Source organism: Parasteatoda tepidariorum, chromosome 8, assembly GCF_043381705.1.
Source record: "Parasteatoda tepidariorum isolate YZ-2023 chromosome 8, CAS_Ptep_4.0, whole genome shotgun sequence".
In the NCBI taxonomy this organism is placed as follows: domain Eukaryota; kingdom Metazoa; phylum Arthropoda; class Arachnida; order Araneae; family Theridiidae; genus Parasteatoda; species Parasteatoda tepidariorum.
In genome coordinates, this window is record NC_092211.1 from 30,753,823 (window position 1) to 30,777,853 (window position 24,031).

A 24,031-nucleotide genomic window follows, 5' to 3' on the forward strand; every position below is an offset into this window, starting at 1 on the left:
GTAAGTTTTTTGGTCTATAAATGAGTTTTTTATTTAACAAAACTCATATTTCATGTCATTCCCTTAATCATGGCGATTCAGAATGCTCCAGCTTTAGATTTATTTGCAAAATTATTCACCAGATGGCGATGCTAACAGACAAACATCATCACCCAACCATGTCCAAGCACTTAGTACCTTTTTCAGAGCTCTATCTTTTAACACCCATGGTAGGAAGGCCGCGTGACCCTGGTCAGACGACAAGGACAGCGCCTGAGTTAGTACCCCTATTTCTCCAAACTTCCACTCCACAATTAACGAGAGGACTTTCAACCACGACAGGATAGAACTCACTGCCCCCTGCTCTCCAATTACACAGTGAAAAAATAAAACTATTTAAAAAATTTTCTAGTCAGCTCTATCTTTATTTGTATCTAAAAAAAATTCACAGCAGAATGTAACAAGGCGTGTGTTCTCTTCATTTCTCTTTATTTGATTTTTTTCAAATCGTCGTTTATTGAAAAAGTTAAAGGGTATCTTAATCATTAAAGAACATTGATATTTTTTTAATTCGTTCTCTGTTTTAATAAAGTTTAAAATTGATTTCAGAAAATTGTTATTATTATTTCTTGTCACTTAAAGAAAATTTAGGTTGTTAGAAACCGCAAGTACAGAGGAGGTGGAAACATTTTCTGTATATTAAATTGCTATTATTTTTTTTTTCTTTATAAACCTTAAAACATTTTTAGAGCCACATTTTTGTCATTTCTATCGCTTTAACGCAAATAAAATCTCCCAATTCTTTTAAACATTCCTTTATTTATCTACGTTTTTTTTTTTTTTTTTTTTTTTTTTTTTTTTTTTTTTTTTTTTTTTTTNTTTTTTTTTTTTTTTTTTTTTTTTGTCAAAACCTAAACCGAATCTGAAAAAAAAAATTTTTTTTTATCTGTTGGCCATATAAAAACTTTTATTTATTTAAAGGGGAAAAAAAGATAGAGGGCTTTATTTAGATTGACGCTTCAAAAAAACCGCGGCAGACTTCACACCGGGTACCTTTTTTTTTTATGTACCCTAACTCAATCGGCCGGAACGAGGTACAAATGAAAAAAGAATCCAGGTTAAACTTCTTTACGCGTTCTTCTACAATTAACCCCCTAATCTTCTACCCGGGCTCACACACTATCAAAGGGGGAGGGTGAAATTCCTGAAGGAAAACCGGAATTTTGTCCCAGCTGCACTCGGGATCAAGGATGTGACAAGCTGTCGCAGAACGCTGTCAGCCGCCGATCCTTAGTTGATCCTGAGCATCTTGTGAAGAGGTGAGCCTTGCTTGTCACGCTTTTAAAATCCCCCCTTCCCCTTCATGTACGCCCCACGTAGGGCGCTCACTATCTGAAACAAGGGGCATGGATGAAGTGGATGAAAATGCCCTAAAGATGTGTTGTTTACTGGTTTTGTTTCGCATTATTGATGTTTTCGAATTGGTTTAAAATCGTTTTCTTTCGATCTTTTTCTTCGCTTAAACTATTTTTGTTACAAAATGATATCTTGTTTTCATTTTGGAAAAAAGGCTGGATAAAAGTTTAGTGATTTAAGTGAAACTGTTATTCTAAAAAAAATTTATTTTCTTTCAAAGCATTCGAACTTTTTTAAAATATTTTTTTATGTGTATGACTGTTTTAATGGTTATACTGAGCATCATATTCAGAAATATATTCAATCTTTTATTGAAATTTAGCTTCGACCGAAGGCGGCTTTTTATTTAATGATCTCATAATGATGTTAAAACAAAATACTGATTTGCATTTTTAACTGAAATTTTCGGTTTCATCTTATCGTTATTATAAGAAAAAAAGTTATTTTAGATTTAATTTTTTTTTTAGTTGTAAAATTAAGTATTTTGACTATCCTGATACAATTGACATGGCGTTGATTACATCCTGTAATTTTATCGCATCATTGCTTAAATTACATCGTGTTTAATTGATAATAATAACAATTCAAAAAAAATTTTGTTCTGATTCTTAAATTCAGCAAAATTATTTTCTTTTGATTGCTATTTAATCGGTTTTGATTTTAAATCTATATCATGTATCCGACCATGTAAATTTATATCATCTAATAGACAACAACAAAAAAATATTCTGTTTAATTTATAAAATTTAAGAGCTGTAAATAAATTTTAAGAACGTGAAACATGGAATGCATGATTGCAAATTCGTATGAGTGATTCATGTATTCTGTGAATACGAATCGCTTCCAATGTATTTATGATGCAGCGTTGAAATTACACAGTTCATATAATTTCACATAATAGTTATTTTTGATAATTTTACTCATAGCTAAATCTTTATACGCCTAACAGTATATGCACTTAAAAGGACATTGTAAAGTAATTTTCTCCCAGATTATTTTTATTTTATATTATAACCGTCGTTGAACAGTTTACGACTACTAATGTTCAACTCCGTAGCCTTGTAATTTTTTACCATTTCAAAAGACAAGGTAACTCCTGCATCAGTACCCCCAGAGGTATGATTTGTTATGGGAACATGGCGGAATTTGTGACTCGACAGATTTTAACGTGCATCGGTTACCATTTACTTCGGCCGGCGGGGATCGAACCCATGACATCTTGGATATGGGTCCAGTGCCCTACCAGCCAAGCTATCCCGGTCTCCCGAATTATTTGCAGATTTCGATCTTCTAACATTCAACCGGTCTGTTCACAAAATTGCGTCTTACCTCGCTGAACAATTTATAACCAAATCGCGATGGAAATTTTGCACGCTTTTAAAAAAATTTTATTATTCAGGGATTTATATAGATTTTTTTTTTTAGAAATTAGAGGCTTTTTTCGTTTTAATAGTTTTTGAAAATAAAATTATTCGTCATTTAAAAGAATGATACTTACTTAACTGAAGATAGTTGTATTTTTTATTTTTGGTGAAACCACAAAACATTTTGTGCAGAATTTGCTGATTTTGAAAAAAAATTTTATTTAAGGTGGAAAGCACATGATTTTTAATTGTGTGGCCCATCTTCAACTCTAGGGGGAAATCGATTTTCCACGTTATTTATTTGTCAAAGGGAAAAAAAGGTGTAAGAAAAATGTGTTAGAAAAAATTTCCTTCGTTTAGTTTTCAAATTTGTCAGTGTTTTTATTTTTAACTGCGAGCGAATACTTTGTTTTATATATTATTTTTTTCTCTCGATATAATTGTCCATGAATAACCATAGTTAAAAGATTAAAACTATTACAGCTTACATAGTTAATATGTTTTTGCATAATCTCATATTAGGACACTTTTTTTTAGATTTCGAAGATTTGAACTTTCTTATTTTTTTTGCAGAAAACACTGCAGTGCTTTTGAACCTAATGATTTACACCAGTCTCGTGAATAATAAATGTAATAATAAACATCCTGATAATTATAATCTACATTTTAGAAAGAGTGTCTCATATTAAGGACCTTTTCCTCTAACAAAGCACCCAGGGTGATAGAATTTTGGAAAAGACTTTTGGTCTTAGAAGAAGAGTAAAAAGAGGGGTACTTGAGAGATGAGAAGGGTAGGGTTGGTGGTAAAAATGGGGTGGAAAAGATTTTCAAGCAGGCGCTAGGGGTAATATAGTTTCGATTTTCTTTTCCTTCAAACTCCCTCCATTCCGCCGCAAAAGCCATGAAATATTCAGGCACTTTTCTGCTTGGACTTTAAGTAGGGAGCTTCGACGATAATGATATTAAGTTGGTTTCAAGATTGATGGCTCCCCGGGGACTTTTGTATAACACGGGGAGCTCCTTCCCAGAATTTGAAAGGGGGAGAGAAGAAAAGGGTTTTCCTGTGAATACCGCACAGTCACCTGAGGACAGATGAAGAACGTTCTTTAATGAATTAGTTGTTGACCCCCCTCTTTTCTATAGGAACGTGCCTCTATGCTGATATGATTAGAACGACAATAGAGATGAAGGCGTGGGTGTATCTCATAAAACTTAAAGCTAAAGGGAGTGTGTAGAACGGGAAAAAAAAATGTGTCCTGAATATGCACTGGGCTAGTTGGTCATCTGTCACAACTGTCGTTTTTGACCTCCCGCTACTACTTTTCTTCGACCTCCTCTCTTGGAGGCGTGGGTGCTGATTGGGCAGACGAGGATAGATGGAGTTGAAAGAATGGTGGGGGTGGAGGACGATCCCTTGCTCCTGTGATGTCAAGGTGGGAGACAACATCATTTGTAAAGCGTCAAGAGTGCGTTGCTGTAAAGCCCAACTACCGCGATTTTATTTATTTCTTGTCCTATCTTGGTTTGTTTTTGTTTTTGGAGAGAATGGACGCGAGAAAGGTGGCTGGGCTGGACTTGGCTTTTATCATGGCGCGAGTTTTATACTTTTATTTTTTGGGTGTTAAAAAGAAGCATATTTTTTCGAAGAATTTATGCTCTTCTGTGAATTGAATGTTCTGTCAAATTTCTAAGAAATGCATAGCTTGTCACTGTGATGAGTTGCGTTTGAGTGGGAATGGGATAACTAGATTGTCTGTTTGTGTTGAGGTGAATTTACATTGCTGTAATTTTTTTGTTTCAGTATTTTAGAAAATGGAGTAATAAAAAAGGGTGAAAAATTATTAGAGTATATTTCTGTATTTAATAAATTGTATTTATTTTTGTTAAAAAAGGCTTTTAATGGAATTACTTTAAAAAAATTCCTAAATCTGATTAAAAGGCACATTCATTTTTATTAAGAAAGGCTTTTAATGGAATTTCTTAAAAAAATTCTTAAATCTGATTAAAAGGCACATTCATAATTTAAATTTCACATTGAATTTTATTTTCAAAAAAAGTATTTTCTGTTTAAATATTCTGCGCATATTTTAATTGAAAATATTTTATAACTGTGTCCCTAAAAAAGAATAATTATATTCTCAAGTAATTCTAACGTTATGATGCACATGGCGTGTTTATAGTTTATGTATGTTTGACTTGTTTTTATTAAAAGTTTTGAAAAGAAATAATAAATATCCTTGTTTTTATCGGTATGCGGTCATTAATTTTATGTTCATTTTATTATTTTCAAATGCTTTTGTTGTGCTCCGTGTGTTAATCGTTTATTCTCAATTATTAACCTTCTATTATTAATAACTAATACAGTTACAGTTGATAATTCTTAAGAATTTATCACATTAACGTGTCGTTAATAATCACATTTGAAGATTGTTAATTCAATATTATTGCCGGTAATTACCGGATACTATTTATTATTAATAAATTCTTAAATGCTATTAGCCAGTTAATATCATTAATTTTCTTTACTTACCCTAATATAAGTATTTATTTTTAGTTAATATTAATTACTAACTGTAGCATGCAGAAAATAACTTTTAACTCTTTTTTTTCTGTCCCGAATTTACTCAAAGAGAAGTGCCCCGTTGACAGTTCTATGCTTTTGTAAAAGTATTTCCTTCTTGTTTGTTCTCTATTTGAGAAGAAACTAACTTTACATATACGCGTTGTATAAATTGCTCTATTCTGCTTATAATGTTGAAAATATTCTTTAGGTTCTAAAACTACTTCTGTGTCTCCGTAAAAGTGTTTCCTCCTTGTTGATTCTCTGTTTGAGGAGAAACAAACTTCGCATATACGCGTTAAGTAGATTGCTCTATTCTGCTGATAGTGTTAAAACCATTTTGATTCTACAACTATTTCTATGTCTTTGTAAAAGTGTTTCCTCCTTGTTGGTTCACTGTTTGAGGAGAAACTAACTTCCCATATACGCGTTATTTAGAATTCTCTATTCTGCTTATAATGTTGAAAATATTCTTTAGGTTCTAAAACTACTTCTGTGTCTCCGTAAAAGTGTTTCCTCCTTGTTGATTCTCTGTTTGAGGAGAAACAAACTTCGCATATACGCGTTAAGTAGATTGCTCTATTTTGCTGATAGTGTTAAAACCATTTTGATTCGAAAACTACTTCTGTGTCTCTGTAAAAGTGTTTCCTCCTTGTTGATTCTCTGTTTAAGGAGAAACTAACTTCGCATATACGCGTTAAGTAGATTGCTTTATTCTGCCAATACCGTTATAACTATTTTAGTTTGATTTTTGAATGATGTTTTATAACATTTAAGTTAATTTGCTAAAGTATAGATGTTAGTTTAAATTATAAGAATGAGCCTTAAAACGAACATTATTGTTTACAAAAGTTGCCTTAAATACGTAATTTCATTTACTTGGGCGGATTATATTTCTACTTCATAACTGTATTTTGAAACCAATCCTAAGTTTCGCGTGATTTTCTGACATAGAATAAAAAAAATCCTCCGATTTTCCTTTCTGATATTGGATTGTCCTTTGAGAAATTTAGCGAATTAGTTTGGTTAATATTTAAAAAATATATTTTATTTAAATTTCATTAAAAATACTCCTATCACATTCCTTATGCTTAGAATGTTAAAGAAATCATATTTAATAGCTAATTTTGGAAATAAATACAGATAGAAATGTTATTGCTAATAATATAGTTTAGAATTCAATAAAGATAAATTAACGTGTAATGCTCATTGTCTGTATTTTTACAAAATCTTTTTTATATCTGTAAAATTTTCTTAATAAATGCTTATTTCTCTGCAAAAGCATATAAATATTTTATCTTGAAGCATTCATATTTTTATATAATAAGGTTTGTTTTATGTGCTTTTAAGTAAAATTTCAAAAACCCAAGCATCATAACACATGGAATAACATCTACCGTTAAGCTTTGAATATATTTAATTTCACTTACTAAAAACCATAGCACTTTACTGTCGGAAGCATGATCACGAACACCCTTAAACAAAGAATTAGCACGAAACTGGAATATCTCTTGCACAAAAGAATATTTTAGAACCGGTAAAAATTTTCTTCGCCAACCTTTTCACCCGAAAGCTTGCAAAACTTGGGGAGCAAAGGGTTAAATATAACTACGACTGCTTCTTCCACAAAACTCGAACAAGGAAAATCTCTTACACTCCTCTGAACACGGAAATAAAGGTGCACCTAAAGTTCACTTCGCCATTCTTTTCATTTCAGTGAGAACATCTCCCCACCCCCTGAAAATCGCCTCAATGCCACATGGCGTTAACGGAGCGCACATAGCACTAGGCACAATAAAGGAGAGGGGTAGGCATCACATCAGATTAGCAAACACCAGGCTTAATGTGTGCCTGCAACTAATGTAATGTGCGGGCATAGGGCTTTGTTTAACCCTAATCTTTTGTCTAGGAGCTGACAGGCGTGAAATGCAACGTCCGGCACCCCCTGCTTATACCCCCCTTTCCCCTCTGTCGGAATTCTTTGTTCTCTCGCTCCAAATGAGCCTCCCTTATTAATTTGTCCGCTCAACGAACTTTTAATTGGAAACAATATGGAAAAGCTTGATGAAGCGATACATGTAAAGTTTGGGTTCTGCAAAACCCATCTATGGGAGCTGTAAGCCAAAACTTTCGGTCAACTACCCAGATAAAGCAAAATTGGGATTGCTTTTTGTTCCGTATGAAATGAAGCGGCAGTTTCAGTCATTGTTTGATATTTTTGTCTTTTTTAGTAAATGAGATAATAACAAGGAAGGATGTTCTTTTGTTCTGTTCTGTACGAAGTGTCTTCGCGTAAAGAGAACGAAGAAGAGAAAAAAAATTTTAGTTATCTGAAAGAATTATTACGATTTCAATGAAATTTCCCCAGTTGCAGAAAGGCACATCAAGTTTTCGAATCATTAATGCCAAAAAATTTAGATAACACAGTATTGGGCTCGGTAACCAGCTCGTAATCGTGTGAATTTATACTAAATATGATAAGTGAGGCAGGTTTCAAAGCCGACTCAATCAATAAACTCTCTCCATTTTCATACAGTATCTATATTTTTAGTTTAAAGGCAAGTTCTATGCCTTTTTTGTTATCCTACTTTTACGATTCTGGTTAAAAGCAGTTCTTCTTTGTTTATTTTATTATCTTTTTTTTAAATGATCATAACTTTACATTTTTTTAAGTAACCCTCCAAAAGAATTTTTATACAAAAAGAAAACGGTACAACGAGATAACAAACATTATTTTTTGTCGCTCAAATTAACAAATCTAGAAATTTTCATAAAAAAATAAATAAGTAAAAATAACTGTTTAATTAAAATTTTTCGTTAATATAAATACTCAAGTGCTTACAAGAGGAGAAATGTTCTAAAACGATCGTGAATCTTGATCAATTTCAAATGTCCTGTCTACTCCTCTCCCACCCTATTAAATTGGAAGTTTTTTCAGAAAAACTTGTAGCCTTCCTACTGGACCAACATCACTTCAAATAGATTTGCTATAATGAAGCTCGTTAAAAATGATCATGACTAATTAGTTCATCAGAGTAAAAATGATCATGACATGGAAACTTATATTTCATTTATGGGAATAATTTATTTATGCTACACTTTTCCGCTTATTTGTTCCATAGTTTTCTGTAAAAATTAAATCTGATGGATTAATTGGTATTTTTTCATACCTTCTTTGACTTAGGTTTGAATTTTTTATGCATTCTCAGTGTTGTTAGAACCATAAGATATAACTGCACGAATAAATATGGAGTAATAGTAGTATTAAAATGTAACTAAAAAAAAATAGCAATTTTATGAACGTTAAAGAAATATTCCTCTTTTTTGTTTATTTGTACACAATAATAAAATAGATGATCATTTCTTGATTCGAATAAATTTTAAAAAGTATAATATACTGCCGTGCAATTGAAAAAAAAAAAAAAACAACAACAACGTAAGTGCTTCACGATAGATTTCGAGAAAAGTAGCTTGACAACTATTCTCTTCCTATTGCTAATGCTAATGCTATGAACGCCAAAATAGAATTTCATAGAACTGGTGGAACAAAATTTTTAATAGGAAAACTTTTTTTTTCTTTTTGCAATATGTAGCTTATACATAGACGCCAAATATATAAACATCTCAATTTTGAAATTTTTTGTCGCTTACGATTATTTTTCGATTGTATGGCAGTATATATTTAATGAGTTAGCCTATGGAAGAAAATAATATTTCATCAAAACTTTTGCTCAACAACTAAATAGAGAAACTCATGAGCTTAAGGAACGTTCATATTCTTGCACAATGGCTACCTTAAACCCTTCATCTTTTTGTAAAAATCGTATTAAATTTCTGTGTGGGAGAGAACCGTAACTGGAAGAGAATAATTGGAGGAATTTTAAAACACCATCCTTCTCCTCAGAAAAATCTATCAGCAGCAGGTGTCGAGCCAGATCCACGTGGTGGTTAACCCTCCTGACCTCTGGTCTGTGTCATTAGTAAGCAGGATTTTGATTAATAGCCTTTACGCAAAGGCACGAGCAAACAATCGAGAGCCTGATTACCCGTGATTGCCCCCTCGCTTTTGCTAACCTCCACTCTTTCTTGATTAATGGTCGCTTGGAACCCCCCTGTCGCGATTTCAACTCCAAAGCGTTCGCAAAAATAAAGATTCTAGTTAGGTATTTTGAATTATAATCGAAGCTTTACCTGTTATTGCACATTTCGGTTGACAGGGTACAAGATTTCTGGTTTTAGCGATTCTTAAATGCCAATGATATATAGTTTTCGTTTGAAACGTAGGGATTTAATGTTTATTTGCTTTTCTGGGCGCACATTTTAGAACTAATGGATAAAAATTATTGCCATAGGCATTTAAACTTCAATGCAATTGGTTTTCCTAAATTGGACCAAAAGCTAGTTCTTTTTTAAGACAATTGTATGTTTTAGTTGTTTAAAAAAACTTGTAATTGCTTTTTAAAAAAGAAAACTTTGTGTATCTTAAAGAGCTGTAAACTATAATATTTAGCTTGTAATTATAATTTTTATATCCGAGTGCAATCGCCAAATAAGAATGAGCTTTGAGTATCAATTTTAATATTTGTCTGCATTGCAAACTGGAAGATTCCAAAATTAGGATTATATAGGAGCTCATTGTAAAAATTTGTTGCAACTTCTACAATAAATTAACTTTAACTAATATAATACAAATTTGCTGCAATATTAGCAAGGAATGAAAGTAGACAATAATATTCGCAAATGAATTACGTTTAATTATCCAACTTCAATCGATCTAAATGTTGAATTTGTTTCTATAATGTTTGTTGCAATTATTTAATTCAAAATACCGGTATATTACGTTTTAATTATAAAAGAATTCTTCTGAAAATCTCTCGTAACTTATGTATTCTTTCTTTTTATTTTTGGACCTACATATGTCTGCTGCGTATTGTTTATAAAACTAACTGCTATAAATTTAGTATATTTATTATAATTGTTGAGAGTTTTTATTGGTAATAATGTTGATTTTTCTCCATTAAAAATAACCTTAAACAGATCTGATTGTTTAAATTCTTACTTTTTAATTATTACCTATTCTCATAAAATCCAGCAAACGGTGTTAGTGGATCAAGATTTGTATTTATATTGCCAGGGCTTCGTATACACTACTGAAATTATGAGAAATTGTTAACAAATGTTAAGCTTGCAAAATTCTGGAAGTCAGCATGTTACAAACCATTTTTAGTGTTTTCGCTGTGAAATTTTAGACCGAAATACTTCATTTCACTTTTGATAAAGGAGAAACCTATATCCAAAAATTTATATGTTTACTCCTCTGTCGCCATTAGTTGAATCGCTGAAAACACTTCATCTCAACATCCTGAACGGGCAGCGTTTGCTTTACCGGATTGTTCTTCGTTTTCTTCTTTTTTTTGCCTCTTCCGAAACATAAAGATGCGCAAGAGGAATCCTGTTACTCATTCAGGTGGCTCTTCCAGCATCCCAAGACAGAAAAAGAAAAAGAGACGTTTCATGGAAGGATGCGTTCAAAGGAACGAGCAAGAGCAGGAAAAGAGCGTTAGCTGTCAGTGGTGAAACAAAACACAGCCTCCCCGAATGTGATTAGCTTTTCCATAAGCCTTATGGAATATCTTCCCCATCCCCTCTTCTTCCATCTGAGGCACTTGATGTGGGACTAGATTAGCTTTTTGCGCTACCAGGGAAGTATATAGTACTTGGCCCGAAAACCCGGGCAGGCTAAACTAGTTAAGCAACCAAGAAGCGAGGGGTGCGTGGATACGGAGAGAAAGATATCATGAGTTATATCAGCGCTAATTGGAGAAGACGTAAGCCTAGGTTTTGGTGGATATATAAATTCCCCCCATGAGCCACCTGGTGGTGCTGCACCCCTCCTAGCGTTAACACCATCTATCGGAATAAAGATAAGAATCGGGAATATAAAGATAAAAAGAAAAGCGAGTTGGTATTATGTTATAATACTGTACCCCTTCATTCTATGGAGGGTTTTTCTCATAAAACCTGACCAGTGGAGTTTATGGGGGTGGGCCGGTCAGCTATCGATTTTTTTGTCCTATACTTATACCCTTCCGGATAATGTGGGAGATTATTTTGCCGGATCTGGATGATGCTTGTCATATTTAATGGTGCGCCCAAACCGGACTAGACCTCACCGTGGTTAGGAGGTCTTTTTTTTTTTTTGGAAGCTTTGGTGTGGGTGGGGGATCTCCTAATTGGAAGTTTATGTATCATGAAAACCGCTGATGCTATAAAAACAAGGAATGCCTTTTGATGTGGTTTCTACCGCTTTTTGTTGGAATGAGGTTGTAAAAGTTCGGCCGTCTGGAACTCGCGGTTGCGTGAAATTTGATTACGGCTGGATGTCGTTTGCTTGAACGGTATACCGTTTTTTGCAGTGTTCTAAGACTTTAAACATTTTCATTCAGTTTTTATAGCCAATTTGTGTTTTGTTATGTACCATTTTATGAAAATTATTTAATCGGATTTTAGACAATTCTTTTGTGAAAAATTTTTCCTCTTAAGAGTTTTTATTTTTTTTTTTCAGTTTGTTTTTCTTATTTTGTTGTTTCTTGATAGGGATGTTGTTATGCATGCTTAACTGTATCAGCAACAAAGTTTTATCCGTCATCAACACATTTAATGAACCGTTTGAAGTTTGGACAGTTGAATATTGGAAAATATTGCTTGCTTCTATCATCTTCTAATTAGAGTGGCTTTTTGTGAATCAAAGTTTTAAAAGAAAATGTATTGAAATTTAATGTAGAATATAAATAAACGGATATAATTTCAGTCCAAATAAACCACTTCTTAAACTCTTTGGATTACCTGGTATTTAGTAAAACAATAGCCTATCTTGTTTCAATAATTGCAAATACTACTATTTTATTGGGCATAGCCGACATAAGACAAAATTGATTTAACGAATCATAATATCTGTTATTTAAATTGTAATATGGTGCAAAATTGCCTTTTTTTTATGTATATATAAATGCTTTTTGGATTTTGGATTTTTTTATTTTTACTACTGCCGCGATTTCTATACTTTTTCATACTATCTACAGGTCACTAAAAAATACTATCTGCAGGTTTCATAGTATCTACAGGTAACTTTTATCTAAAAGATAGCTACAGGTTTCATAAAACGTCATATACTGATCTTTAGCTGCTTTTGTGTGTCATTTTGTGCTTTTGTGTGTCATTATTATTATGGCCTGTTCATTAGATTTCTAAATATTTTATTTGTTCAATCCTAGGCATGTAACGAGTTCACGACGCACGTAATGAACCTGCTACGAGAACAAAGTCGAACAAGGCCGATAACGCCGAAAGAAATCGAGCGAATGGTTCAAATAATCCACAAGAAGTTCAACTCCATCCAAGTCCAGTTGAAACAGAGTACGTGTGAAGCAGTCATGATCCTCAGGTCTAGGTTTCTCGACGCCAGGTATGTTAATCTTTCTTTTTATTTAAACTGTCACTTACCAAAACCTGTCACTGATGACCTTAGACCTAAATAGCTTAACTTACTCTCTAAATCAACATTAATAGTTTGTTGACTAGGAATTTAAAATGTGTCGATTTTTATATTTCCTACATTTATATCAAAGTATGTAACTTAAAATAAATGCTCTTAAATTTTTATTAAAAAGCATTAGGGTAACATCTGGACTTCCCAAAACTAGCTCTCAGTAGCTTTAAAGACGAGTAAGGTTTTACTCAATATTCATATCAATTCTATGAGTAAAATTATTTTAATTAAAGAAGGATTTGAACTTTTCTTTGAACTATAATATCCTCTTTTACGTAACAAGTTCCCTAAAATCCTCCTTTTCCCATTTTAGAACGAATAAACTGTTTCTGTAAAATATTTAGACAGCATAAGTTGGTTTCAACTTTAAAAAATTAAAAATTATAATTCGTAAATTTCAATTATGTTTCAATATTTTTTTCTTTGTCATGAGTTTGTAATATTTCATATTTGTATGTTTAAGTTATTTTTTGATAATCAGCTGTTTACTGCAATATACTAATGACGAAATTTTGCCATGCGGTTAATGTGCGCTTCTAGCAAAATCACGCTTGTAAAAAAATAACTTTTCTTAATTAAAATATCTTTCTTTTTCCTTTAGGAAACAGTGCTTATTTTATTTTGATAGATTAATCAATTAAATTACGTTTAACATTAAGTTCCATCATTAAAATTGCTTTATTTATTTATTCATTTTTTTTTTTTTAAATTTCCACCCGTATCTACGGACTTAACGGTTTATTTTATAAAAAATTTGTTTTGCGGTCAGGGTTTGCGAATGAAGATAAAAAATAAAAAAAATTTGAAGAACCAAAATATATTCGGTAAACCGTTCCACATGGACCATATCCCTTTATCCACAAAGTCAGCATTATTCGACCTTCTTTTTCCCAAACATTTAACAAAAACTTCTTTTCCTTCCCCCCATAAGACCAGATAGAAAACAATAATGGCTCAAAGCATTCCCGGACGCTTGGCAAGGGGTAAAAGGCCGGACGATGACAGATCCGACCATGACGTACGCATGACAAGCAGAATAAAGTCCGGTCACTGAGGATTAAGGCTCCGGGACCCTGAATTGCGTCATTCCGGAATGCCTGACGCGGAAGAATTAAGCTACGCCGGGCCCATATGGGCGTGTAATGGGCCCTGCACTCCGTCGACCGTGGGCTACTCCCATAACTCTCCATCCCTGCTCTCCCACATCCCTTGATGCCTCTCTGAGCTTCATCTTCCGCATCACTTGGGGATGGAAGGATGCTGTACTGCTGCCCGTTTATTGGATTTTGTTCCCCCTTTTCCTTCTAGTGTATTGGGAAGATTTCGATGAGGATAGATTAGAGGTCTTATATATTGGAAAAGATGGCATTGCATGATCTGGTTTAACATAGAATGTTCGCGTGGCATTTCTTTTGTTTATCTAATGAAATGATTTTTGAAGTTTAAAGTACAAATAATATTATCTGTATTTAAAAAAAATGAATAAAAATAAGGCTTTCTCTCACATTAGACTTACATCATTCTGAGGCTATTTTTCATTTTTTTCTCAAATCAGATTGATCATATTTAAAAACTGTTTATTTGTTCCGCTCTATCAACATTATGTTTAATTTTTACCAGAAACCTATTACTTTTCTCAGTTTCAACCAATTTTTAATGCTGACGATTTTTAGTTTTCGGCCCTTATTAGAAATCCTTTTACCAATAAAATATGATTTATTTAAAGCACGATAATAAGCTAAATTTTCATATAGTTCAGGAGAACGATTTTTATGAGCTTTTTTGTTGTTGTAATCTACTTAATTCTAGAGACATGTAAAGTACTTACCAGGAAACAGTCATAAGGAATAGTTAAATTTATAAATATCATCTTCGAGAGAAGTGTGGACTATAGGCCCATATTTAAAATTAGATTTTGATTGTATTAGCTCATTACTACTAAATTTATATAGCGAAACAGTCTAGTAACATTGTAAAGTGTTACTTTCGTTTGATTTATACAATTATGTATTTGTATATTAATTAAAAACTTTTTTTTTAAAAAATCCAAACATTTAATTATAAGGTTTTCTGCGTATTCTTCTTTAGTATTTTAAAATTATCTTTTAACAAATAGAAGCGTACTCAGAAGGGCTTGGCTTCTTATTCCAGTAAAGAAATAATTTAAAAACTCTGGTTCGCTTTATAAAAAGTTATCTTTTATGCATTTCCATGCAACTTATTCCTAGAAAGATCAAGATGGCGTCATTAATCTCTACAAACACCAGTGCTCCACCGCCAACTAGAACTATGAATTTTCTTGCTTTAATGAAATCCTCCTAATTAACAAAGATAAATGCATCACTTTTGCAATACGACTTAAACTTTTTAACGTTAACTTTTAGCTCTACTTTTTCTAATGCATCCTCATGTCTTTCTTATTGCGTTAAATATGATGATAGTTTGAATTCAGTACGCAAAGCGTTTGCTGGTGGTTCGCTTCAGGGACTTGAATGATACCGCCATTTTTAAATTCCTACATTTCTTCTTATGGAAGTTTTTTCTGACCCGTGTTAAAGCACCCTTCTCGCTTCAACGGTGTAAATTAAAACGTATGAAATTTCGAGCAATAAATTTTCCTGATTGCCTCCAATTAAAACTCGAAACCACCTGCCTGCAAAAATTGCATCGTTGGGAATAGGGTTTCCAACGAAGAAGTGCTCGTGAAGGAAAAAAAGAAGTTGTTTTCGCCAAGAAAATCACCTTAAAAATCCCCCTCCAAAAGAAATTGATTTTATGGGCTAAATTAAATCTTAAAGTCTTAAGACCCTGCGCCAAAAACGCGTAAACATTTTCTCTCTTTTAACGCACGTTGAAAAAGAAATTTAGAAAGAGGGTTGGGTTGAGGAATAAAAAAAAAAAAAGGAGGAATTTGCCATTTTTACTCCAAGTGAAACTAATGTGTAGCCCCAACGCAAGTGGTAAATAATTTCTAACCGGCAGAAAAGGATTAAATAGCCAGTGCTGCATTAAATGCTACTTGGGCCGGCAGCTTAGTTGTCGCTTGCTGGCTTCAGTCAATTATTTTGCTAACGAGTATAGAGCGTATATATACATGGTCTAGGAAAAGGGGATGAAATCTTAATCTTCTCAGCTCTTCCCCTCCCCTTCTTTATTGGAAAGAAGAGGGGGGGATAAAGTTGGTAGGAAAATAAGATGCTAAAAAGGACTATCCGAATAGAAAACGCATTAGTGCTCCCATAGAGAATAAAGAAAAAGATCTCATCTTGGAAAAGATGATTTTTTTTTTCTACTTAGGTTTACAGGTATGCGTCCAGTGCACCATTAAATATGTAACTTGAGTTCTTAATGGATGGAGATTAATTCCAGTGTTTATATATTTGGTGGAATGTTCTGCTTAATTTAATCGTGATGTCTTTTAATTGCTTTTGTTAGTTTAGGTACGGAATTTTCGGTTCATTTATCGAACTAGGAAAAAAAGAAAATTTTTTTCTTCTTTTTTCTGTAGATTTTAGTTTATGTTTGGCGATAAAATATATTATAAATGTTCTGTAATGTGTGAAGTACTTAAATGAATTTTTATTTTTCGATGCCTTTGGAAAAAGTTTAGATAGCTATTTTTTTTATATTTATTTAAAATTCTTTTGGGTTTATTTTTGTCCATCCATCTTAAATGCTTGTAAATACGGTAACATTTAACATGAGATGCTTTAATGTTTTGAAATCTAGCTTTGTTGTTTTTCTGAAAATTGAATGGAATAATAATGAATAAGAAAATTGAAGCATTTTAAATGCACTCATTAACTAAAAATAAGAATTTTTTTCTTTAAAAAAATTTTTTTAAAAAAATAATTTTTCTGAATTTAAAAATTTTGGTACATAGAATGTTTTATGAATTTATTTACATGAATGTAAATAAATTCTTGTATAATAGATGAGTAAACGTGGTCTACTTTTGGTAGACCATAGCAAATAGGAAAAGAGCGTATTATTTATTTATTTATTTATTTATTTATTCATGATTATTAATAAAATATTCAGTTTTTCTAACAAATGACTGTGCGGCAGTAGAACTTAAAAGCTGTTTGAAAAAAAAAGATTAAGTTGACTCTTAAAGGTCAACTTATTATAATAGCTATTTTGGTCTATAAAAATTTTAAATTATTGCTATTTTGATATATAAATATTTCGTTAACTTAACAAATTATGGTTACTTTATAGTTGGTGTATTTTATACGAATAATAGGGCTCCACCTTAATATATTTTTAGATACATAGCCTTAATGTATAAATTTTTAATTTTTATTCTTATTTAATCCCTAGCCTATATAATTGGCTTTGACTCTAGAAATAAGCTGTATGTGTACTTGTTTTTAAATAAGATGATAGAAAAAAGACTTTTACGAACGTGAACGACATTTCTTTTTTTATAAATTTATGCCTGCTATTCAAGCAAGGGTTTCATATACATGTATAGAATTTATTGCGAAAAAATGTAGTAAAAATTATATCAATTTAACTATAACATTTTTACAACAAAATTGGTTTCATTGAATTAAGTCTTATTAAATTTTTTTTCTAATTAATTTACACTTTAATCACTGAACACAAAATCCTCTGTTTTGTTAATAAAATTACCTTTTTTTTAAATATCTATTATGCATTTGGTTTATTTTGCCTTAAATACTTTCTGAAAATGCGGTTTAAAATTCCTAAACTGCTAAAGTTATATTCTTATCAATAGCTTCAGTCTGATAGCTTCATTCTGAAGATTCTTTTTCATCAGTAATTATTGAACAATATCTTTTCAATCGCCCCTGTAAGGATGTTTTCTTGTACACATCCCCCGATTTAAGGTAAAAACGGTGAAAAGGGGATTAGGCTAAGTTTCCTTTTAATGAAAATACTTGCCCCATTTCCAGTTTTCCTTTGAATCTATTATCCCCATACGACCATCCGAATCGGTATTGGGTGTTGATACTCTTTTTCTCCTTTTAATTCCATTCTACGATCACCCCTGTTTTCTTTTCTTCTTTCTATCTTATTCTACTTGTTTTTGCACCTTTAAACCAGGCGTGGAAATTGTTTTGCCCGTGGTTTAATGGTTGGAGACTGGAGAATTAGCGAGACAATGTAAATTGTCCCTTTCAGTTCTTTTTTTTTATTTCTTAGAATGGTTGTTTTTCGCCTCGTTACACCTCTAAAACCCTAGTACTTGCTCTATTTTTTATCATCATGTTACCCTTGCAACGTCGATGCTTTTTCTTATTTTGAATTTATATTTATTCTGTTTTTTTTTCCAAAAAAAAAAAAAAANAAAAAAAAAAAAAAAAAAAGCCGTTGCATAAACATTTGCTTTCTTTGATACGAGTATTTGTGTTTCATTTAATTCCAGCAAACTATGGGAAAATTGCGCTTGAAGAGAAATATGAATACATTTAAAATGTTTAAGTTTGAAACAATGTTTTTTCTTCGTTAGTATTCTCATCAATGCATAAGTTTTGTAATTCTTACCTATTTCTATTATCTCTTAAAATCTCTTTTGAACTACAACTTATTCTAGAGAAAAGCTCCTGCATTCTTTTCAAATTTGAGAAATTATCGTTTGCGCCTCTAGTTTTTTTTAATAGTTCTTGTTTTTTCGACTTTTAAGGATTATCGTTTGCAGCCTGAAACAAAAAAATTTTACTGTTCCGATTTTTTTAATTATAACTTTTGCTACAGCATTCCATTCATAGCTAGCACTAAATAATAAAATTCTTATCTATTGTGCTCAATTTTTTGTAATTTATGCTTTTTGGTTCACCTTTTTATGATGTTTTTCTTGCAGGAGAAAAAGGCGGAATTTTAGTAAACAAGCAACAGAAATCCTCAACGAATACTTTTATTCCCACCTCAGTAATCCCTACCCTAGTGAAGAAGCAAAAGAAGAACTGGCGAGGAAGTGTGGTATCACAGTCTCTCAGGTAAATATATACCTTTGCAACATAAATAAGTATCTTTAATTCTTGTTTTTAATTAGCGACAATTTTGTTCAAAATTAACAATGTCAATAGTCAATAAGTTGCTGTCATGGGCTTCTAGTAGTCAAATTAATATTAAGGTACTATCACAGGCTGCGTAGCATTTTTAAAAAGTGCTTAAAGGTGCTTATTTTCGATTTTCGTTTTTTAAAAGCCCTTAAAGGTGCTTTTTTCATTGGGTGTTTTTAAAAAGTGCTTAATTTTCCCTTTTCCAAATTGAGATTTTTTCTTTACCATGTTGATTTTCGCTACGAAATGTGTAAAAAGACACTGTTCACATTGTTCTATTCAACGTTTTCACAATTAATTCAACCCCAATCTATTACTACCGTAGCTTATGAAAACGCCATTCGATTTACATGATTTAAAAATTTTGACAATTGTCAAAAACAATGTCAAAAGAATTTTTTTTGACATGACTGTTAAAAAAAAACAGATAATACCGTCAATTGTCAAAAGCTTTCCAAACCTGCCTGATTATGATATTCTTTTAAAGTGCTTAAAAATATTATTGGAGTGCTTGAAAAGTGCTTTCAAAGGTGCTTATTTTTTGTTGAATAATTTGGCTACGCACCCTATATTAGAGTTAGTTTTAAAGTAACCAGGTGTAATTTAAATGGTGATTTTAATTAATTTTTTTAAATATAAATATAATCAACAACTACGGATGCCAGTATTCAATTCCGAGAGTTGCAGTCTGAGATAACATTTAAACAGGTAATGACAGTGATATTAAAATTTGAGAGGCTTGTATCAAATTTAAAAGCAATCTCTTGTTGTCCACAACTATAGACCGTAATATTGGTTATCAAGTACAGAGTTAATGCCAAAAATTATCTACTCTATCCTCTAAAATAATTGTGGCGAGGTCAATGAAACTAAAATTGAGAAGGAAAAAAAAAAAAATTCGGTACTGTAGAAATATTAGAAGAGGAGATTTTTAATTCCATGTTGATCATCTGTAGATTCTAATAGTCAAATTAGTTTTAAGCTTTAATACCAAAATGTTTCTGGATATATAGTTGTAATTGAAATAGGGATTTTATTTTCACGCTTGCGTTTTAAAATGATTTTTTCATTCTAAGAAAAAGTCAATAAGTTCTAATACGATAATATTGAACTTTTATTGAGTTAAATAATAAATGCATTGTATTGAATAAGTCTAAGGAATTTTAAATTATCTAAACCTAATGAATTTCGAATTAAATGTATATTAATCGTTTCGAATATCACTATTATGGGTTTCAAATTTAACCGAAACAGCATCACAAAGGGACTTTGTCCAGTGACATTAGTGTAAACTAGTCACTAGACTAGTGACCAGACATTCTCATTCTTTTCTATAAAGTAAGATTGATAAAGCATTTATTTAGAAAAGGAAAGCGAAAAGGTGAAAAAAAAAGTTACTGTAATGACCCTATTAGCAAAATGACTTGGGCCCTCATTGCGCCAATATTCATTAATTGTCCGATTCACCCCATATTTTACTTCCAATATCGGCCCTATCTAGAATGGTTAGATTCACGATTCACCCGATGTTTTATATTCATTATTCAGCCTATATAGGCTGATATTGGCCCTGTATATGACTAATATTAAATAATCTACACATTCCAATATTGGCCTCTCGGTGCATGTTCATGAATTTGAATTTGCTGAACCTAACTTCTATGTTATGGTACCTAACTTAGAAAGGTACCCAACTGTGCTCTCTGGTGAACTACCTAACTGTGCTAAGTAATGGTACCTAACTGTGCTTTCTGGTAAATTGTATTAAGTATTTTTGTTTTTCATCTTAGATATTTTACTGCCACTTAACTTCGAATATCGGCCCTATCTAGAATAGTCAGATTCACGATTCCCCCGATATTTTATATTCATTATTCAGCCTATATAGGCCGATATTGGCCCTGTATATGACTAATATTAAATAATCTATACATTCCAATATTGGTCCCTCGGTGCATGTTCATGAATTTGAGGAACCTAATTTCTAAGTTATGGTACCTAACTCAGAAAGGTACCTAACTGTGCAAAGTTATGGTACCTGACTGTGCTTTCCGGTGAACTACCTAACCGTGCTAAATTATGATACCTAACTGTGCTTCCTGGTGAACTACCTAACTGTGCTAAGTTAAGGTATCTAACTGTGCTAAGTTATGGTACCTAACTGTGCTAAGTTAAGGTATCTAACTGTGCTAAGTTATGGTACCTAACTGTGCTTTCTGGTGAATTGTATTAAGTATTTTTTTTTTCTTTTTAGGTGTCAAATTGGTTCGGTAATAAACGAATTAGGTACAAGAAAAATATCGGTAAAGCTCAAGAAGAAGCCAACCTATACGCTGCCAAAAAAGCAGGTCAGTTTTCCCCTCCCACCGATTATTATTGAAATCAGTCGTGTGTGTATGTCCGTTTTTGTCCCTGTGTCGATGTGCGCGACAATGTGTAGAAAGACTTTTAAAAAATTTTGTACAAAGGAACTCAAGTTTTTAAATAAAAATGTTGTTTTTTATATAATAATGTTTCCGTAGTCAAGTTTTTTATTTTCCTTTTACAAATTTCATTTTTAAAGTTCTGTTTTTAATTTTTTTTAATTAATATTTTTGATTATTTTACATTTTAAATACAATTTTTTTTTCTTAAATTTCATGACAAGTACATTTTCTTACGTTAATAAACATGCAAGCTTTATTGAAAAATACTAAATTATTCAATTGCTTCATAAAGGTTCTTTTTGCTAGTTTTTAATTTTTTTTCTCTTCAGTTTCGTTATTAACGGTTTGACATGAATAACAAAATTAAATTTTTAACTAAGTAGTTTAATTTTTTTTTCTGAATTTATTATATTTTAATCAGCATATATTTTTTTATTTTTTACTCAGAAGTCTCATAAACACTTAAAAACTGTCAAATTTTCTACAGATAATTTATTATTAACTTTTTTAAGTTTATATGTTACAGAATATTGAAAATAAAGTTGCAGGTTGGAATTAATCGACACATTTTTATGAATCTCTTTAAAAATAAAATTACCTCAAATTTAAATTTGTTGTGCGAGAAAGGTTGTGTGCATGGTTTAAATTATTATAAAAATTAAACTTATATTATGCATGTTATTTAAAAGTGCAAAATGTTATACATTCCATTTTAACTAGCAGATACATATGCAATTTTTTTTTTTTAAATCTGAAATTGTCATTTTTTTTTATAAAACGTTTTACGGAGTTTCTATTTTAATTATTTTATAAACTCACAACTGCATTACTAAGAAAATTGTCCCTTCCGCACAGGCGGATGATTTTATTACAGTTTAAGATATTTTATATGAAACCCTACCAAGTCTATAAAAAATAAACCCTTATTTTTTCGCATATGAATGATTTTATTGAAATGTTCGAAAATAAAAAATTAAAAGCAATCTTTACAATATTTTTTTTAGAATTTATTCAAGCAATATTCATTTTGTCCTTCAAAAAAAAAAAATTAATAAATAGTGCGTATAGAAAAAATAATGTTTTATTTTGCTTTACGCGAACTTGGCTGAATTTGATATGCAACACTTTAGTATCATTATTAATTATTTTAATTCGAATTAAAAAAAGTTATCTTCATTAACTTAATTATCTTTTCAATAATTTTTTTTAACGGTTTTCTCCGAATAGCTATCAGAGACATTAATAGTGATTATTTTATATTTTTTCGATTAAAATTAGCCCTAAATATTCAAAATCTGAATTGTCAGAATTTATCCATTTAAGAAATTATGTATTTTCTGGTTAACAATAAGAAATCTTTTTACGATCAAATTCCTTATTACTTTTTATAATAACTTAAGCCATTCTTTTCAATGTAGTTATATACTTGAAATAAATTTCTTTTGCTCTGTTAAAACATTTTAGCATTCAAAAAATAATGATCATCTTACATCGATTTGTAAATTACATAATCTTTGATTAAACTATAAAAAATTTGTAAAACACATAGTCCAGACAAAATATTTTTTTTTTTTTTTTTTTTTTTTTTTTTTTTTTTTTTTTTTTTTTTNTTTAACCATGAGAATTTTTTTTAAAAAAAAGCATATTATGAACAAATTTCTGATTTGGTCAAAGTAGCAAAGATCCTTGTTTTTCAACTTAGTAAGAATCAAACTTTTATTTTAATTATTTGTTTTAACGATTCAACGTTAGTGCTTCAAAAAATAATTATTAGCGGTGAATTATAGATTAACTATCCATATATTTTAGTTAAACTATTAATAATTTACATTGCACATCATACCATCAAATTTTCAACACGAAACCATTATTTTAAAAGCATTAGTTAAAATAAACTTTATATACTTCCTACTAAACATATGTACAGCTGTATTTATGTCACAAAATCAACGAACCAACAAAAAACAAGCTTAGCTTTATTTCCTTTGCATTGAAAGACCAAGAAAAATAGAAGCAAAATCCGAAACTAGCCCTCTTCGGTATTTCACACACATAACAAACACACTCCCAGAAAAGAGCTCACACTAATCACCCCCTCCACACCACCTTTCCTCGTTCCTGCAGCAACATGGCTAGGGCCTGCACCAGGGCTGATAAAAGGCACTCCCAGATTAGCACTCTCTCTAACACCGGGGCTTCTTCTCTTATCTACACTGAACGTCTGTTCACCGGGCAAACAGCCGAAACTGTCCCCGGGTGGCCATTGCTTTTCGGCGGCACGCTCTCACACTCTAGCATCGGCCGCGCGATAAGGGGGCGGCCCGGTGTGCCCACCCCCCTTTTACCGTTCACATAGGGGCTCAGCCCCTGCTTTATGGGACAGTTAAATGGGAAGGAAGACTGTGAAGTTTATATAGGAGAAAGAAGAGGAAGTTCGACTGTTTCGTTCCAGGATAATAATGCCTTACCATCTTTCCCAATATTTTTTCTTTTTTTTTTATTCCTTTATTCTTTCCATTGTTATGGAACTAGAATTTTTCGCGTCTCCGGCTAGAGCTTGTGTGAATTATTCCACCTTTTATTTGAATTAGTCTAGAGCAGTGCGAGAGTTTGAAGTTTATGTAGATATTGTGATTTTTTTTTTTTTTTTTTTTTTTTTTTTTTTTTTTTTTNGTATTGTTCATTTTGTGTAATGGGATATGGTT

General features: G+C 31.5%; 1 protein-coding gene across 7 annotated transcripts in view; it reads left to right on the forward strand.

Annotated features, from left to right (window-relative positions):
* Positions 1-24,031, forward strand: part of LOC107439046 (homeobox protein extradenticle) — a 315,422-nt gene that overhangs the window by 251,021 nt on the left and 40,370 nt on the right. For all 7 annotated transcript variants that reach the window (XR_006224678.2, XR_011637542.1, XM_043039033.2 and 4 more), the window contains 3 exons: positions 12,594-12,784; positions 18,699-18,834; positions 21,155-21,248. Coding sequence is in view for 5 of the 7 variants with exons in the window: in XM_043039033.2 (XP_042894967.1) it covers positions 12,594-12,784; positions 18,699-18,834; positions 21,155-21,248 (421 nt within the window). In the remaining 2 variants the exon portion in view is untranslated. The remainder of the gene's footprint in view (positions 1-12,593; positions 12,785-18,698; positions 18,835-21,154; positions 21,249-24,031) is intronic.